The sequence below is a fragment of the Agelaius phoeniceus genome, chromosome 1 (genome assembly GCF_051311805.1).
Source record: "Agelaius phoeniceus isolate bAgePho1 chromosome 1, bAgePho1.hap1, whole genome shotgun sequence".
NCBI classification, from domain to species: domain Eukaryota; kingdom Metazoa; phylum Chordata; class Aves; order Passeriformes; family Icteridae; genus Agelaius; species Agelaius phoeniceus.
In genome coordinates this window covers 120655149-120674948 of record NC_135265.1, presented here as the reverse complement: position 1 = coordinate 120674948, position 19800 = coordinate 120655149, and the positions used below count along the sequence as shown (strand labels likewise).

The 19800-nt window shown below is 38.0% G+C and overlaps 1 protein-coding gene across 3 annotated transcripts in view; it reads left to right on the top strand.

Moving 5' to 3' along the window:
• Positions 1-19800, top strand: part of SLCO5A1 (solute carrier organic anion transporter family member 5A1) — a 75023-nt gene that overhangs the window by 18179 nt on the left and 37044 nt on the right. For all 3 annotated transcript variants that reach the window (XM_077186417.1, XM_054645160.2, XM_077186415.1), the window contains exon 3: positions 16087-16219. In XM_077186417.1, coding sequence (XP_077042532.1) covers positions 16087-16219 — 133 coding nt within the window. The remainder of the gene's footprint in view (positions 1-16086; positions 16220-19800) is intronic.

The window sequence follows — 19800 nt, the reverse complement described above, 5'->3', positions numbered from 1 at the left end:
CCTGAAGTTGTATTATTTGAGTGATGAAGTCCTTGGCCTGAGGACCTCTGGGAAGCTGTGTGGTGGTGCCATGCCAGTGGAGGACTTTGGAAAGGAAATTAGACAAACCAGTCAATAGTAATAGCTAAAATAATTTAGAATTGTTGCAAATGTTTTTTTTTTTTCCTAGAAGATCTCTACAGAATTGAAAGCTGCCTATTTTTTCTTTTCTTTTGAGTGGAATAAAGTGGCAGCAGTAAACGTAGCACATAAAACGTATGACTCAGGTGAGCTTACTGAAAAGCTAAGTGCTAAATAGCTAATTACTGTTCCACTAATCAGTGCTCCTATTTTCCATCTGAGAGTCTTCAGGATATTCCTGAAACTGGGCAATAAGGAGGAGAAGGATGTTTTCTAATTTTGTTTCTTCCTGTGGCAATCTGAAGACATTTCATTGCTTTCTGTGGGGTTTTTTTCCCCTGTATCAAGTCAATGTAAAGGAGAACGAACATGGTGTGATCTAAGCTTTTTACTTTTCTTTTAAAACTACACAAAGTTTTTTTCAGTACATTTTCTAAATCAGTTCTATAATTGAAACATTACATATTTTCTGCAATTTTATGGAAACAAACAAAACTACTGTGTCAAAATATTTTCTCTATGGACATTTGTAAAGGTACAACAGAAATGAATGGATGTATTCACAAAAAATGGCTAGGAAAGGCAGTGTCCATCAGCTGTGTGCTAAATATCCTGAAGAGAAAACCCTGGGGTAGTACCTCTGGGTTGTTCCTCCACTGGACAAGGAGATGCATGCTGTTAGAGTTACCTACAGAGTTTCACAGGTATGAAAGTGAGAAGTAACATTTTAGTTTGGTTATTCAGCTGTGTTCGCTAGGAACAAGTGTCTGATTCTGCTGCCACATCTCTGCTGGTGTTGTCACTGCACTGTTTTGATCTTTCAGTCACTGATCTTTTCCCAACAGTTTTAGTGTTTGAAAAGCATAATGCTGTGTTACTATCATTTGTGTGTTCTGAAAGAAACATTTGCCTGAGTGGTTTATTTTATGAGTTACCAGATGGTGATTTAAATGCGCTTGAACCAGCAAGAGCCTTGGTTCTGTAAGCATGTCTCTAGCTCAGAAAATCTCCACAAAGCACTTAAAAAGTGATGAGCAAAGTAGCTATGGTGTTTGGGAGCACAAATGGAGCAGCCATGATGTGTTTGAGAAAGGTTTACACAGTTTGGGGGTTAGAATTGGCCTCTAGGCAAGGACGTGTTACTCTGGTGTGACATGTGGTGACCTTGGGCTTGCAGCAGGTGAGCTGCTTGGTGGAAAAAGAAATTACCATGAGAGATCTCAAAGCTGAATTTACTGTGCCCTCTTTTCAGTGTTTTGAGTCCTGTGTTCTGTGTATGAGCGTTACCATGATACGCTTCATAAAAACAGCTTAAGAACTTCACCTATGTAAGAGGTTACAGGAGATGAAGGTCTGTGTTTCTCAAAAGTTCTGCAAAGACCCTTTTTAAACTTGTTTTGTTTTGTCTGAGCCATTGTGGTCTGAATATAGTGTCAACATGGATGGCAGAAGTAGACTTAGGATGTTTTTAAAAATTTATGAGAGACTTGCAATGTGGATTAGGAATAGGCATGTGTCAGATACAATTATCTGTGTATGGATATGGATCATATGGATCCAAGTATGTTCTGTTAGCATATATAAATAATTTATACAACAGTTTTAGTTCAAGGCAATGTGATAGAGAAATGTTTGCTCTTGAGGCAGTTTTTTATTAGTAGATTGTGTTTTTATTTGCAGGGTTTGTTAGAAACAAGCATGATTTAAACTGATTGAAAATTTAAAAGCCTTCTTGGTAGTGTTGTATTAGATTCTTTTAACTTTCACATTATGTGCCTCTTGTACAGTGATAGCCAGTCATTGTACAAGAGACAAACGAAGGCTTGCACTGCACCTTCAGATGTATGTGTTTAATAAAAGTTTGCAAGTGCTCTGTTGAAACTCTGTCTGCACTGTCATAAATTAATCTCATGACAATATAGTTTCTTAAAATGATCACTACATTGGATAACAATTGCAGTTAAGTATAGCATGCAGTATAGAAATGTAGTACATGCTGTATATTTGCTCTTTGGAGGAGTACTAGGTGTTTCAGATTTTAGTGATGGACATTTTTATTTTTTGTCTATGAACTGTAGGCTTCCACTTATGTTATGTTATGTTGGCAAATTCGTCAGTATGAATCTGAACATGTAGTTAAGGATCCAACAGTGTGTGAAGACATGTCTCTTCTGTCACATGTTGTAGAAAACTCCCAAAGAGCAGGAAGATGCCAGATCAATTTTCATTAGACTTGGAAAAGCTCTGACAGCAGCAGAGACCACTGGTAACACTTGCAATCATGGTTATTCCAAGCAACTCCAGTATTGTTCCTTGAGGACCTCTCTGTCAATCTCTCTCTCTCTCTGTCAGAATAATTGAAGAACTGAGGTTAAAATTTCCCAAGGAGACTGAGGAAGTCAAGGGACCTGACTTTCAGTGAATTTCAGTGGGATTTAGGGCTTAAATTGAATTTTCTTTGCAAACATAAGATTAGAGTTTCAACAAATTGCCTTTTTTGTGATAAATTGATTGAAAGCTGTGATAGTTTGCAGATTGTGTGCATAAGTGTAATCTTCCAATTAAATCTTCTTAGTGTAAATAACTGAAAACATGTTCCCTATGAGAATGGATGCAAATGGACAAAGATACTAGAAAGAAAAGGTCCCTGAGTTGCTTGAGTGAGCAAAATCTGCATCAGGTAATAAGTTTGATTTTCATTGGTACACATATGTTATTTCCTGAGCCTGCCTGAGCAGTGTCTGTGTGTCCAGTACCAGCTCCAGGGCCGTTTTTCTGGGGTGTCCCTACCCTTTGGTGCTCTCAGAGTCACCGTGGCAGAGAGGGATGCCCAGGGGTGGCTCAGGACACCTCGAGGTTCCCTGGCTGTTGCAGCCACTGCTGAGGCCACCACCCATGCTGGGACAATCTCTGCTAAATGCTCAGCTGATGCATCTGTGAAATGGCAAAGTGCAGAGGCCAGCTCTGGCCCTTCCTTGGCAGGGTAAGGCCTTTGGAGATGTCTCTGGCAGCACAGCCAGGAAAGGAAGGTAAAGAGGCTTCTTGTCTTTTGGCATCCTTCTTTGCAAAGGATGAGGTCTGCAAAATCTACTGTGTTAGAGATGAAAAGAGAATTGGTGGGATAATTTCATGCTTTATTGGGCCAGAAAGGACTGTTATGTTCATTTACTCTGACATCTGTGTTCAATCAGATTTCATTACAGTGTTATCCGTATCCAAAGCTCTATTTATATAAAACCATATAGCTTAAAACAAAGCACTCACAGTTAGAGAGAATCTGCCATGTCCCTAGGAATATAATAGAGTTAACTATTTTGTTAAAAAAGTTACTGCCATGAGTGTGTCTAAAGTTGGCAGAAAGTCATTTCTACATAGCCTCCAGCCACTACATTTCTTATGTCTGTGAAAGCATCTTTTACTGTTGAAGAATAAAAATATGCTTAATAATCTGTTAATCTAGGTAGTTGAGAAACAAAGCTGTCATGTCTCATTCTACTCACAGAAGAAAGAAAAAGCCAGAATGAACAATCTTTTTTTTTAAAAAATTGCAGACTAAATGAAAGGATATTTGTGTTTTTCTCTAAAATATGTCAGCTGAATAATTAAATTACCTAATTAGTGAAAGTAACTTTAGCTGATTAGAAATTTTTCAGATTTTGTAAGTCAGCCATTTATGGTGTTTTGAAATAATCTTGGAAAGATCCCTGTTATATAAATAGTTTTCTGTTGGAAATGCCAACACTGCAAGTTAGTAATACTTCTGTATTTTATTAACATATCTTATTGGAACTGGGAATGAGCTGCAAATGGAGCTGTAAATCATAATGACAATTTATATCTTAAAAAGAAAGACAAATGTAGCTATGATATTACCATTTGTAATAGGAGACTCTTTTGTTAGAGTGATTTTTTTAAAGCTACACATGGTTTTTAAACTACACCTTTTAATAACACTGATAAAAATGTTCTGATGGTCTTGCTCTGGCAAATTATGATACAAGTTAATCTTGATTATAGAGGTATAGTAATTTAGGGGTTTTTATGTAGAGAAAATTATTTGGTTTTGATCATGTTGAAATATTTAGCTTACATTGAATTATTTTTGATCTTTATGTAGGACTATAGATTAGCATTTAAAAAATAATCTTTTTTGCTTGACTCAGAGACAAAACCAAACCAAAGCAAACTGACAAAACCAAACCAAAGCAAACCATGTAAAACATATTACTTAAAATGTCAAACTAAAATTTTTTTGCAATTTTTATTTTATTATTGGCACTGCATGTCAATATCTACCTTTCCTCATGAGGCATAGGTTTGTTTCTTTCAGGACCTGACTAAAATGGTCTAAGGAAATATAGTATCATATTTATTTATAGAATCAGTGTCTGTGGTGATTTTCTGTACAGAACAAAAATATAAATTAATTTCCTGCCTTTTGGTTTCTTACAAAACAGTGTTCACCTCTTTTTTCTGTGACACTCTGTGATCGCAATTTCCTTTTCTCTGGTTTTCTTGAATATCTCTAACAATTCATGTCCCTTTATCAGATTTAGGAGGATCTTTTCAGGGATCTGCAGCTGCAGCTTGGTGCTTCTGTATCCTATTTCATGGGACTGTGTCAGGAGTGTCAGGCTGTTTGAGGACAATTTGTTTCTCCCTGGTGGGGTACTCATTAGCTCCTTAACTATGAGGGGGGAACTATTTGCTGGGACACTGCTTGATGACATTTTTCCATAGCTGGGATGAGGAGATTCAGTTTGGTGCTACAGCAAGAAACTCTTTTGTCCCCAAGCAGAACATGGAGCTGCATGAGCTCTCATGTCTTATGATCCCTCTGTGGAAAACAGAGGAGAGATCCTTACCCAGAACCAAAAACTGAAGTTGTATTTCCAGAATCAAGTATTTCACCATAATTTCAGCTTTGTGAAAGTGCCCAAACAATGTTGTTCCTATGAAGATAAAGATTGTATTTTGAAGCTTTGGAGATTTTCATAAAACAGTGGTGTTGTCCTTTAGCTAAAATAAATGGTCTCTATTTATAACTGTTACACATGGATGGAAATGTTTTTCAGACTCTTTGACCTGTAATAATATATTCAATATTGTTTCAAATATGACTATACAGCTCTGCATTTCACTTTGCCAATTGCTGTTTAATATATTTTTATTAAAGCTATTGCAGCTTTCAGCCTTTCTGAATGTAGCAAAATAATTTTTTAGCAATACAATAGATGTTAAAACTCACAGGGTCATCTGCAAATTGCTGGAATAATGGGCTTTTGCTTACAGGCAGATTTTGCGTCAGATATGAGTAATGAAGTGTAATTACTGTTGTTTCGGCTGAAAGATGAAAATGTAAGTGCAATTTACAAAGAAAATAGGAAGAAATGCTGTGTGGCTTGCCCTTCTTTGCAATCTATTAGCGAGAGGTAGTGAAGGGAAAAATGATCACCAACATTTTCAATAATTAACCTATGCCTCCTAGGCAGAAACCAATTTTTGAAAGGAAATTAATTCTGAGGGAATATGAAATAATTTACCCCTTTACTTCTTTGTTCTGTTGTCTTGCTCGTGGGACAAAGCAAAAATGAATAAAATATATATATAAGTGTGCTTACTATCAGCACCTGACCTTCCCTTTTAGTAGATATTTGGTCTCTTTCTGCTCCTTCCTCACATTTTGTTTGCTAGGCACAAAGGAGCTGACTTTGAATAATGATGAAGTATAAAAGAATTCATGTCAAACCTGCCTCTGAAAAACAGGTATTTGTGTGCCATTAGCTGGCTTGTGCACAATAAAAGCCAAATCCATAGACATTGGGTATTGAGTGTATATAGATTTTTTCTAAGGAATTAGTATTTATTCCTGGTTCTTCTGATGGTTCATGATGGCATACTCTTAACATCTGGTTCTGTGCCTGGTAAATTTCACTGGGCTCTTCCCTGCTTTTCCTCTGGGAGGGGATGTATTCTCCCAGCTCAGAGAGATGAGAAGACCTGTTAGCTTGTACTCTTAGACTACCTGAATATGATGTAAAACAAATAAAAAACAAATCATAATACAAAAGCTCTGAAATACTCTTCTGGTCCAGGTTCTACTGGTCTTGAAGTTATGGACCTTTTCAGCTGTGATTTTCAGTTTGATCTCTTTTTTTTCCCCCCCATTTTCTTATTTGGGATCTGCCTGTTGAGGTCCACTTGAAGGCCAAATCTCAGCTTTCACAGTTTGATATTTTTCACAGTTTGATATTTGAAGAAAAGGGGATGACATGCAAGTGAAGAATCCTGCCCACTCTAGTGTAGTTAGAAATAATGCTAAAGACATGAAAATATGTTTTAAGAAGCTGAGATCAGCACAGTCTATAAGCACATGCCTGGGGATAATCCCTAGTGAAAATTAAATGTGTATATGTAACCTCAACTGCCAAACCATTAAAAAACCCCCAAAGCCAAGCAATTAAAAGGCAGAGATCAGATATTCCCATTTGACATGACCTCATGGAAGGAATGCCGGTGAGTCAAGAGGCTGCTTTAGTATCTTAAAGATAGCCAACAGCTTCAGTGTCCTTTTAGTAGGAACACCACTGAGTGTTAGTGCAGAAGTGCCAAATCCTGCCTGCTTCAAGAGAGAAGTCACAGTGGTTCAAGAATACTCTTAATGTGAATGTTAAATTCATGACTGTGGATTTAGCTCTCAGTGTTTGAATTAATGGGAAATAATACAGTGAAATTACCTAACCAGTTATTAATTATTATCTAACCAGTTATTAATTAAAGGCTTTAAAAATAATTTGGAGTAGTAGCTTGCTTACAATTTAGTTAATAGTAGTTATATTCAGTAGATAATTTTCTGTGTGGAAGTGGGCACTACCTCTATGACATTTCATTGTTTCATTCTTTGGAGTAATCAGAACTTTGGGATGCTGACAGACCAAGAATTCAGAAGGGACCAAGGAGTTATTCAGTAGGTGTTAACACAAATGGTCAATGTCTCTGTCTAGCTACCTTACTATTCACAAAAGAAAACATTTTTTAAGAAACATGCTCTTTTGAAAACTCACAGTTTGGGAATTCATGCCTAGTCAACTTCTTAGGATATGTTACCTTGTGTTAATAACGCAACATGCCACCATAAACTTAAAGGACTTGAAGATGTGCAGCGTTTTTGAGAGCTGATTTCCAGAAAGTAACAGCCAAGAGCAGAGCTGTGCCTTCTGTTGCATCTCTTCTGACATTCGGACTCTGTTCAGCACAAGTTGTGTGTGCATCTGTCTGAGACCTAAAATTCAATAAAAGTACTTTCCATATCAAAATTTCCTACGTATGGAAAAAAAAAATTGGGAGTTTTAAGAAAGATTAGTGTTACTCATGCATTTAAGCAGTTGTTGACACTTCTTTTTAAAGAAAATCCCAAACATCTATTTAGGTTACCAATGCCTTTGACTTCATGGAGAGAATACCAGGACATCTTAGTTTTCAGTTTAGGTTCTGATCATGCAAGTATAGATGCATATATCTTTAGTCATGCAGATAATTCACTTGGGACTATCCATATGCTTGAAGTTAATTGTATGTGCTTTTGGAATACCATTATCACCAGAAGATTCTTGTGTTAGAATTGGTTTAAGAACTTATTAAGCTGAAAAAATTGATTTGCTTAATTATCTGATATAAGAATTTCTTTCTGCATGGTGTCTAAATTCAGTTAACCACACTGATAGGAAATTGCACTCAGAAATTGCAGCCATTTTCACTAATCTTTTTCAACAGATGTGTCTTTTTCATATTTGCTTGCTAACCACAAGTCATTCTTGGTAATATTATCAGCAAATGTTTATTTATAGGTGACTATAAAGAGAGAAAAGGCAGATTTTGATGAAAACTCCCAAGTAATATTTGTGTGCTCCAGGCAAAACAGCTGTCTTTAAGGAATGGGACAGTCTCCAGTTGCCCCTGGAATTTCTACTTCCAGTTCTGAGGTTTTAGGAATAAAGAAATAAAGACTCTCATTTTAAGCGCTGGAGTAATTTTCCTTGGGGCAATCATTTCTTTAGCCAAGTGTCTGTAAAGCTGAAATACCATAGTACAAGTGTAAGCTTTTCTTCTTTGGTATTTTCAGTGTTTTTGTATTTTAGATTGGATGCACACACCTGTGGATGTAACCAAAAGACAAGTACTGAGTCTGTGAAATTTTAGTGTAAGTTGAATTGCTTTGTAGCCACTGTGGCTCTACAGCATAGCAGTGACTTGGAGCAGCACTGCAATGTATACAAGAAGTACAGACTGGGACAGAGCCTATTTTAGTTTGTTTCCTTTGGGCTTGCTTTCCCAGGTTTTTACAGATATAGTACAATTGGATCCAGTGAAAATTATTATAATGTTTTGGAACATGACCACAAATGGTGAATTCAAAGCATGAAGCAGCATAGCTGTTTAAATCAGGGAATGATACCTCTTTTAATACAAATGATATCTTAGTAATAAAGCTGTAAGAGAAAAGTAAAAATCTGGTGCTTTTCATCTTGTGTTGGCAAGTCACTTAAATAAAATTGAAACATATTTTATTTAATTTAACTTCCAGCATTTTTTAATGGAGTGGTAAGCTGGACCATTAATTTTCTGTTCCATGGTAGGCATGTAAAATGTTGCTTTGATTATGTTTCTCTATAAATTTGTCTTCCAGATCTGTGGAATCTGCTTGTTAAAATAGTGACAAATACATTCTATACAAAGATCAAGAGAGGCTACTGAAGTAGTTTTGTTGCTCTGTTTATTGTTTTGAGTGGAACACTGGATCTGAGAGACTATTAAAGTCATGTAACACTAATGCATTTTGAAAGGAAGTGATTTGAAGATGTGAACTGGACATTATTATCTGAACTGCAGTAATGCTCAAAGCATTGTTTTTTCCTGAGCAAATAACCACATTAAAGAAAGAATCCTAAAGCATGTATAGATTTGTTTGATTGTGCGTTTGGGATGAAAAGAAGGAAGTGAACCGGTTTCCTGACTTAAAAGCTTTTGAGAAGTCTGCCTGGCTTCTGCTCACAACTCACTTTTGTGTCCTCAGGCTAAAAAGAGTAGTTAAACCTTATGTTTTTTGGGATAGCTTCTGTGTAGTGAAATTAGACAGAATGAGGTAAATACGCCTTTATGAAAGGGAGCAATGTTTCTTTGAAAGCTCCTTTATGCTTGATCCTTGCTATCCCATAACAGTGCTGTGACATGAGAGGAACAGGGGAGAGCTGGGACCTGTTCCTCTTTGAAATCTCTGTCTATCAGCTTTGCTCTGTGTAGAAATCAAAACCTCTCTATACCCTAGAGAAATAACAGTGCTGCTCATTCTCCAGTGACAGCACAGTGCAGCTGTCCAAGGAAATGTCTGCTGGTAGCACTGGTGAGAATGCTATGGTACCATAGCATGCTCGTGCTTCTCTTGCTTGAAAAATTCCAGGTGGTAACCCTGGACTGTTTTTTTAACCTATAGCCCTTTAAATTTCTTGGCACATAAATACTCAAGATTATATAAGGATCATGTTGCATTTCTGTTAAAGCTCAGTCCTCAGATTGTAAACAAGTAATCTGTATACACAGGGCTTTCCTTGCAAATTCACACGAATGTTTTCTTTTGTTGTTCTTTTTATTCATCTTTGTGCTGTTCTTTCATGAGAGTGTTGTTCAGCTGGTTAGAAAACTGAATTACTGCTTCAATTAAGTAAATTAAACTTCTGGATTTACTAGTCTGCTTCACAACTCTAGTGGATTAATTTTGTCATTTGCATCTCTGTTTTCCAATCAATACCCTCATGCTAATGGCAGTTAAGATTTTGGAGTAAAAACTTGAAATCTACAGATGTAAAAGGATTATGATTCTATAACCTAAAAAGTATCCTACAAAATATATTACAATTTTCTGTTGTTGCTCTACTATTCTGACAGTAGCAAACATTCATATGCATAATTGTATGCATATATAAAATATGCCTTCAGAATACACCCTGTAGCTTTTGCAGGATTTTGCAAATTCTAAACTTCCATTGAAAACAGAATAAAGGTCAAATTCTGCTTGTCTTACACATGTATGAAATGAACAGTTGTACTATGGTGATATGCTGCCAAGATTTGGACAATGGGGTCTTTCAGAAATGTTCCTCCTCCTCCAGTGATAAACTCTGTGTGGTGACATGTGTGTGCACACAGAGGAGATGACAGGGACTGAGCATTATATGCCTTTGTTTTTACTTTTTTAAGCAAAGTGTGTTTTTAGAACCCAGAAGCCAACCTGTTGTAGCTCACTAATTTTCTGTTTGTTTCTTTTCATCACAAAAAGTGACTTGTGACTTTGTTACTAGCATGACTAATGTAAAGAGGCAAAGTCAGAGGGTTCACAAATGCATTTGAGGGTGCCACAGAGACATATGCTATATATTCCCATTTACAATGCCTACTGAAGATGTCTTTTGGTGTGATAAGAAGAGGAAAGGGACATTCACAATATTTTTATAACCTCTGTCCCATTGAATGAATTAAGTAGTGTAGGTAGATTACAAAAAAAATCTTTGGCAACAGAGTTTTTTCATGCACTTGATGTGAACCCAGATTTTCAGACCCACAAAGGATTCAGCTCATCTTATTGTAGTCAAAAAGAGTGTGCTGCAATAGGCTGTATGTAAAGCTTTCTCCTGTTGAAGAAGAATCTCTATGAATAAAGCAACAGACAATGTAATAATTTTGTCAAACATTGTCAGAATGGCAGATTTCATTGCAGCATGTCCCAGGATAACTTTTCTGTGGTAAAGAATGACATTGTGTAATCTTATTTCAGGTGGATAGGTAAATTCCTTATGTAAGTCGGTTACTAATTCTCTGACTCCCCTTTTCTCTGCCATCCAGCATCCTAGCTGTGATGGCAGTTTATGGCTAAGCCTGGCTAGCCACAGCCAGCTGTGGTTTTGAAACTAGACCACCTTGCTAGTATGGTATAGAGCCCGAGATATGCCATGCTGAGGACATACTTAGTGAGGCAGTGAAGCTCCTCCAGTACAAAGCTTCAAGGAATTAAAGTTGCCATGGCTAGATATCTGGGGTGAAAATGGTCACTTAACTAACTCTCTCCACACCAGGATATTTTTACTTATCTACAGTTTGTGTCAGAGGTAGAGCTATGATCTGAAAGACCAGGTTTGGGAGGGCTGGGAAAGGCTATCCCTCATCAGTGAAGAGAAAGTACACCCAGAGGAAGAGATGTGCTTGGTAATGGAAACTCTTAACCACAACACCAAGATCTTTGGAGAAGAGGGAGACTTTTAAAGAGTCCACAAGGTCTTTGGTCTTTGAAATTGTCTTGTTTAAAGGCCGTGTAATTTTAGTAAACCAACCTGTGCATTCCTCTGGAGACTTAGAATCCTGCATGACAGCAGCAGCAGCATGCTACAACAGGCTTCTGGGGAAAGCTTTTCCCAGGTCCAGTCTAAGCTGGTTGTGTTGAATGTCATGAGTAGTTCTCAGATGGCTCTAAGTCACCCTGAGATCAGCTCTGTTGGTTAGAGCATGGTACTGTTAATGCCAAGGTCGTGGATTTGATCCCTGTGCTGGCCGTTCACTTAGGAACATGGGTGGCTTCCAGCTCAGAATGTTCTGTGGTTCTGTGAGGTTGGGTAGGAGTGGGTGACCTGCAGATGTGCTTTCCTAGAGAGACCAATGTTCCCACAGAACTGTGATACAACTTGTCAGCATTGAACATGCATGGCTAATGCAGGAATTCAGAGGGTGCAATCTGCATTCCAGTGCAACCCAATCAGAAGAGATTCAGATTGATGCTGTAGCCCATATGTCTGTATTAACAATGGTTTCCTCTTTTTATCTGTTGAAGATGATTTGTGGTTTGGGGTAGAGTTTTTAACTCATGGAATGTACATCACCTCTGTTTTATCGTGGGAAAGGACATATTAATGCTATTTTACAACGTAGCTCTTTGTGACTTAGGAATAGTAAGGCAGCTTGCAAATCTAAGCACCAGTCAAGCCTATGGCTATGAGGTTATAAGACAAATGCTGGATTTCCTTAGGTGCAATTTAAAAAAATTAGCTGGATACTGTGTGCCCTGCCTCAGCATCAGAGTACTCCAGCATGCCCCTTGATAAAAATGTTTGTTACTTCCATTTGAAAGGTCTTGGCTGTTACATCTGTGCAACTCCCTAGATCAAGATCCCAGATCGTGGCCTGAAGAGGGAGGACCAAAAAGAGTTAGCTGAAATCCCTGGCAGAAGGCTGAAAGGAGGATGCTTATGCATCATCTACATGTTTTTGAACCTTTTTCATCCAAAATCTGGAGACCTTCTAGTGTTCTGAGTGGAAAAAAATACTGAAACTATTCTCCATAGGAATTTTTACTTGTGAAGCAGGTACAATTTTGATGATACCCTAATTGAATCTGTTTCCAGTTTAGTTTCCTTCCTATATCATCCAGTAATCCTGGTGGCCTACTTGGGAATCAAAAACGTCTTTATTCCTGAATATAGCTGTGAGGGCTGTGACCAGAATTTTAAGGGTCCAGGACCCCTGAGTAGCGTGCCAGGGTGACTTATGGAGTTGGTTTGCCCTTCCCTTGCACAGCAAGGTTTGAAAGTTTGGGGCAGATTCTTTCAAGTACCTAATTTTGAAATACTGAAATGTTATGCTTGCCATGCTCTGTTTAGTCTCTTTTATAAGTCTAAATCAGTTTCTTGCACTTGGTGTCCAATTTCTGATAGTGACCATTATTAGATGCTGAAAAAGATGCTGTATCTTAAAATGGCAATTTTACAAACTTACCTGCTGCCATTGACCAGGAGTGTGGAGGCTTTGTGTTTTCTGAAAGACTAAGAAAGTGATATTTTGCCTGTAAGTTATAGTAAAAGCAAAGCATCTTGAAGCCTGAACAGCATATAGTAATTTTAAAATTGTCAACAGGATTTCTTCCTCTAAAGCAGAACTGTGTACAATGTTACTTTTATCTTTATTGTGCAATGTTTTTGCTTACAAGGAAAACCCTCTGAAGTTTCCAGGTGTACAAAATACTCTATTTGGGTAGTGATCTGAAACATAAGCAGTTGCTGCATTTTGCTGCTTTCAGTGGTGGGACTAAAGCTGAATTAATGCAGTATAAGTATTTTTTCTGAATACCAAAGTGAATGGATTAGGTCAGTCTTTTACTCCCTTTGTGCTTCCTCTCTAAAGATTTTAGAGATCTGAGTTTGCTGTAGTTGTCTGAAACAATTTTCCAAGGAAACATTTGTAGGACAGAATTTATTACTGTTTGTAGGAGTGTGGAGATAGTTTTTTGTTTATTGGTTTTTTTTATCCTCCTCATGATGTGAATTTTTGCAAATAACAGTCACTGTGGGATTTATCTAACCACTTGCTACTAAGGAGCAGAGTTTCAATGTCTGATGGAGCATTTTAGGCATACAGAGAATTGTTTACAATCAATCAGTGGGGAACATGGCTGGAATAAATTTAAATAGTGAACAGAGTTCTGAAAACCATTATGTGAAAAGGACTTCAGCAAAATCTATTTATTCAAAATTTCAGTTTCATAAAAACCAAAAATGGGTTTGCAAAAAAAAGACTTGAAAGTGATAAAACTGTAATCATTTTGTGGTCTGGCAGCATTTTTTAGTATAGGCAGTTTTACCTTTTGTGGTGGCTTCTGTGATTTTTTTTCACTGCAATAAGATTCTATTTTTACTTGCGAGAATGCTGCTTTTCTTCCTTATTTCAAAGCATAAAATGGAAATGTGCACGTTATTTTGGTTTAATCAGGCAGATGTAGTGATCCCTTTTTGCTTATTTTATTCTTGAGATATAATTTACTGTAACAGGTAACATGGAAACTCAAGCTTTAATAACTCAGTTCTGCTTCTTCAGCTGCTCCAGTCTGGGATTCAGCATGTCTGATTGAGGATGGGACCAGAAAGAATGGAGTCTGTATATTCCTGTTGTGGACAGGGACTGGTCCAGTAACCATCTGGACCTAGAGAGAGAATTACAGAGAATTAGATAATCAATTCTTTCACGTGCTGCTAGAGGATCTGCAGCAGCTGAGCAGGTGTTGCTGTGCTGGAGCCTGGGTTTTGGTGATACAAGATAGGTGGGCAGAGAGCAGAGACCAGCCCTTCCACCCCCCTGCCTTTTTTACTTACAGCCAGACCGTATGGAAAGCAGGGCAGAAGCATCTTAGAAGGAATGGGTACCACAGGATGTATTAATGAAGGAAAGAGATATTGTAGGGGAATGAAATGGAGTGGAATAGAACAGAACATTTCAGTTGGAAGGGAGCTACAATGATCATTTAATCCAACTGCCTGACTACTTCAGGCCTGACCAGAAACTAAAACCTGTTAACTGAGGACATTGTCCAAATGCCTCTTAAATACACTGATAACTCTGGCACCTCCCTAGAAACCTTCATGGGTGTTTGACCTCCCTCTTCATAAGGGAATGATTCCTGAAATCCAATGTAAACCTCCTCTGGTGAAGCTTTGAACCACTGCCATGTGTCCTGTCACTGGATACCAGAGAGAAAAGATTCAGTGAGTAAAGATCCCCTCCTCAGGAAGCTGTGGAGCAATGAGGTTGCCCTGAGGCCTTCTTTTCTCCAAACTAGAGAACCCTCAAGTCCTTAGCTGCTCCTCACAGTTCATTCCTTCCAGCCCTCTCACCAGCTTTGTTGCTCTTATCTGGACCCATTCAAGGACCTTCACATCCTTCCTTAAATTGTGGTGCCCAGAATTGCACACAATGCTCCAGGTGAGGCTGCACCAGTGGGATAGTCACCTTTCTTGAGCAGCTGGTGCTTCTGTATTTGGTGCACCCCAGGATGGGGTTTGTCCTGTTGGCTTCCAGGCCATGCTTCTGATTCTTGCTGTGCCTGCTGCCACCCAGCACCTCCAGATCTGTTTCTGCAGAGAAGCTCTCCAGCCACTCCTCTCCCAGTTTATACTTTATTAGTCTGTCTCAGCTGCAGAATCTGGTGTTTTGACTTGTTAAACTTTGTGCCATCAATCACTGTCCAGTGTTCCAGTCTGTGTAGATCCCTCTGTAGAGCCTCTTGTCCCTCCAAAGAGTCATTTGCTGATGATCCCACCTCTCAGTTTGGGATCATCAGCAAATGTGCTAATGGTGGATTTAACTCCTGCCTGCAGGTTGTTGGTAAATGTATTTACTAGAACTGGCCCTAGAATTGATCCCTGGGGAACACCACTGGTGACCAGTGGTCCCCTTTGAGCTGTTCCCTTCGGCCAGTTCTTCACCCAGCACAGCCTGAAGGATGCTGTGAGGGACAGTATCAAAAGTATTCCTAAAGTACAGAAAAACCACATTCATCACCTTTCTTCATCTGTTGAGTGGGTGACCTTAACCATAGAAAGATAACAAGTTAGTTAAATAGGACTTTCCTTTTGTGAGCCTGTATTCTGTCAATCTCTGAAATAGGAATATTTGATTTCTTAAAATGGACCATTCTTTTATAGACAGTATTAAACTGATGGTAACTAAATTAGAATGTTGTACATTCTAATTTAGAATGTACATTCTCTTTGATTACAATTTCTATTCTTTGCTTTTCTGTTTCTCTACCATTAGTTAGACTTTAAAAAAATTTATATGTTAAATAATTTTGATTGGATTTAAAGGAAATGTTACCAAATAGGAAAAATTTTATGCAAGATGCTTTCCATCCAGAATACCAAAATAATGTATACTTGCATAATTTGACTGAAAATGTACAGAAAGCAGTAATCTTCTTACTAATATGTCACTTAGGCAGAAGTTGCTGACTTGGTTGCAAAAAAGATTCCTTCAAGTTTCAGCATGCAGAACTTCTTGTTCAAAGAAACATCATTTATTTTGTGATTTCATGTGTAAATAAATAATGAAACATTAATTTTGTTCATCTGTGACTCTGACCTTTTATTTCCTCAGCCATCATGTATGTAATGGGAGCACTTGGACCTGCAGCTGGATACTTATTAGGAGGACTCCTTATTGGTTTCTATGTTGATCCTAGGACAACTGTGTACATTGACCAGAGTGATCCCCGATTCATTGGGAACTGGTAAGGATCAAGAATTTTTCAAAACTATTCTCTCAGCTGCCCATAGGGAATTAAGACAGGTTGGAAGATTTTATCCCTTGAGGATTTGTTTAAAGTTGTAGAAGGAGGCTGAGGAAGATGTTTCTGTTGATTACTACACACTAGCCTCTGACAGAGAGGAAAGGTTTGCCACAGGAGGGCACAGGAACAGTGCATGGAAAATCCCCTATGTTTGGCTGTTCAGGACTGTCCCTGACCACAGTGGGCACTGACTGACAGTGCTCATCACAGGGATGGCAGGGCAGGATATTGGTGTTGCACGAGGCCGTGGATGATCTCTGCTGCTCAGAACCGACTCCTTTGCTACTGGAAGTTGGATTAATCTCTTTGGTTTTCCAGAGGAGGCAGCATGAAACACTGAACTCAGCTGCCCAGATGAGAAACACTAGACTTTGCTGATCCTATTCCAGGTGAAGGAGATAGGATGGGGTCAGAACATGGCCGTTCCAGTCTTTCTTTTTGAGGGTGATGGCTTGTGTTTAGGCAGCAGATGCTGTAAACATCACATTATTCTCTAGTAAGGAGTAGGCTTCAGCAGCACTGAGATGTAGCAGCTGTAATTGTTAGCTGATGTCTTCAGGCAGCCTTTGAGATGTGGCCTCCTTGGAAATGTCTTTGAGGAGGCAGGTCTTGAGGAGGCTTTAACTGCCTTTTCTCAGGTGAATCATAAATCTGCCTTGAAGTTTTCATGCAATCCCAGAAAAAAACCTGAAGTTCATTATCACAGGAAGAGACCTCTTCTTTGTAGGTGTAAGGTGCAGTGTCAGTTCTCATGCCCTGGGTTAGTGTTTGTCACTGCGCCATTGCAGTCCATCTGTATCTGTTTCTGTTTATTCTGCAGCGATCTTTCCTGACAGTTTGATATGAAAAATTCTTTCTTTGGAGGCTTCTTAATCCTTCAAAGATTTAGTCCTGCTGTATTGGTCTTAGTCCAAGAGCACTGCTGCACTGTTTTGTCAATTTTCAGCAAGAGAAAAGCAAAGCTGAGAGCTGAGTGTGGCCTTGGGGTTAACAACTCCGTGCTCTGGTTTATCTACTGACTTATCTCACTGAAAGATCTGCTCTGTGAGTGTGCAGCTATGTCAGAATTCAGACTAGTCTAATAGAAAAGATTTGGAATCAAAGCAAAATATTGTACATTCTTTGTAAAATTCTTACACTTCATGTGTTTTTAATGACGTGTCAGAACTGGTAATCAGCATCTGATCAGTACTTTTTGGCAGAAATTGCAAACAGGCCCATAAATATATTTGTTAATTGAAATCAGTGGGGCTGTATGAATGTGGGATAAACTTTTGACTTTATCTATAACACAACCACTGATATAACTGAGTTTTAGCTCAAGTATCTTCAGCAAAAGTAAAATAGCCAAAGCAAGAAAGTCAGTAAAAGTCATTCACAAGTTTCTTTTTTCATCTTGTTGATTAAATCCGTAGGGTCTGGCTTTCCTTGATAGGTATCCAGGTCTTTTTATTTCTATTTCATTTTTGACTATGTCACTTCTTTCTCTTAAATTTCTGAGGAGTATTAACTGCTATCAGGTCTCTGATAATTTGTTGCATAATCTGTGGTGGTATCTCATAAAAGTTTAGTGGTGTTTGTGTCTCATTCTCTTTTCTCTTTCTGAATCTATGTCTACCCATTAAAAAAACAGCAAGACTCCTATGGTGTGAGGGTTAAACCTTTGTCCCTTGCTACTCATTAGCTGCCTGGTTGCAGAGAATTCTGGAAGTGTAGACTTTCATTTCACTGAAATGTATTTTCTGGGATTGTGACATTTTCTCCTTGGAGGGAAGTGCTGTGTAGTCAAGTTTATTTTTATTTATGCAATCTAACAATTTGAAATGTAAGAGTAGCCCAACACTTACTTTAGCTGACACACTTTAAAAGTATGGTTCAATTGAGATAACTTAATGGGAGGTCATATATGAGATTTCTCATTCTTGTTTCCTTTGAATTGAATTAATGTCTTTGATTCCTATCTTTTCTTTATTATAGCTGTAAGGTTCCTAATGTAACTTATCATGGGACCCAATTTAACAATTTCCATTGTTAGAGGAGTCAGTGCTTGCAGACAAAATAGTGAGTATAGCAACTATGATATATGGCTAAAATAAAAGCAGTATAGCCTATTTTTTTCCTTAAGCTGTTCCTTTCTAGGAGGTCTAGCAGGACACATAATTTGGTTTATCTCTCATGCAACATGGTAAAGTAAAATGATTATTTTTCAGGGTTATGTCTGATCTGATTATTCCTTGAGTTTCACAGGACTTGGATTTCTGCTCCTGGGCTTTGCACACCTGGGGTTTCTGTAGGTGCTCTGGGCTAAATTACAAGCCAGCTGTCTCTGCCAGCCCATCAAATATTTGAAACTGTTTTTTATTCAAATGTGGTAACTGTAGGGATATCTGTTAGAAATCATTCATCATGTTGTTGTCTTTGAGAACTGTTAATGTGCTGTACAGGGACCTCATTAGTTGTGGAGTAGCCCTTGGCAGTCTGTCAGGTGCTTTGAATGAAATTTTCTTTTGCTGACACTTTTCTGAGTGTTTTCCTAGTTCAAAATCTGTTTGATACTTGGGTCTTCCTATATAGTCTTTCATCAACATTCCACACAAGAAGTTTAAAGGAATTCCTTCAGCATTGTCTGGTCCTTCCTTAGCTTTAATTGCTTTATTTGAGGTCCTAGGGCTGTGCGGATGCCTTTGAGGTATTCTTCTGCATATTTTCTTTGACTTCAGAAGACAGAAAATCAAGGGTTTTTAAAATTAATTAAATTAATTAAATAAATTAGGCTCCTGTTCTGACCTCTCAATTTCCCATTGTAGGTGTCCTTATTATTTTTGGTCTTTTGTCTGTTTTCCAATTCTTTGATATTTCTTCAGGAAGTTGTGAAGTGTAGATGGTGAGATAATTACATCCAGTGCTGCATTTGTGACATCTCCAGCATTTGGAATGCTGTTATAACAGTCCCTTTGGATTTGAATTTCGTCTTGTACTATATTACAGGCCCTGTCTCCTTTGCTGTTTCCTCCTGAGTGGGTGGTTGCAGATTTCTGCATATTATTGCCACAGATTGTTTCTTTGATCAGTGCCTTTGCAGCTTCTGCCTTTGAGATCCTGAAAGGGATGTTGCTACATTTTTATACAGACTACGGATTTATTTCGTCTGACAGTGCTGACTAATCCTCCTAAAAGTCTGCTTTCTAATCCATGTATGTTATCAGCTAAAATGAATGGAGGATTTTCTGTTTACATAATATCAAAATTAGTCAAAACTTTCAGTCACTTATATTTGCCTTGCAAAAGCTTCCTGTAAGCTTCTAATGAAAATAGTGTTACACATGGCTGTTTATTTGTTGTTTGCCTGTGTGTAATCATTTACCATGCAAAGCATTCATATGAATTTTTCTTCATTGAAAAAGTTTGCAATATCTTTGCATTACAAATATGAGGCCAAATGCTTTTTGTTTCTTGTGCAAGAAATCCTGTCTACTCAGAATTTAAAGTGTTTTAAAATTTGAACAAATATATAGTTAATA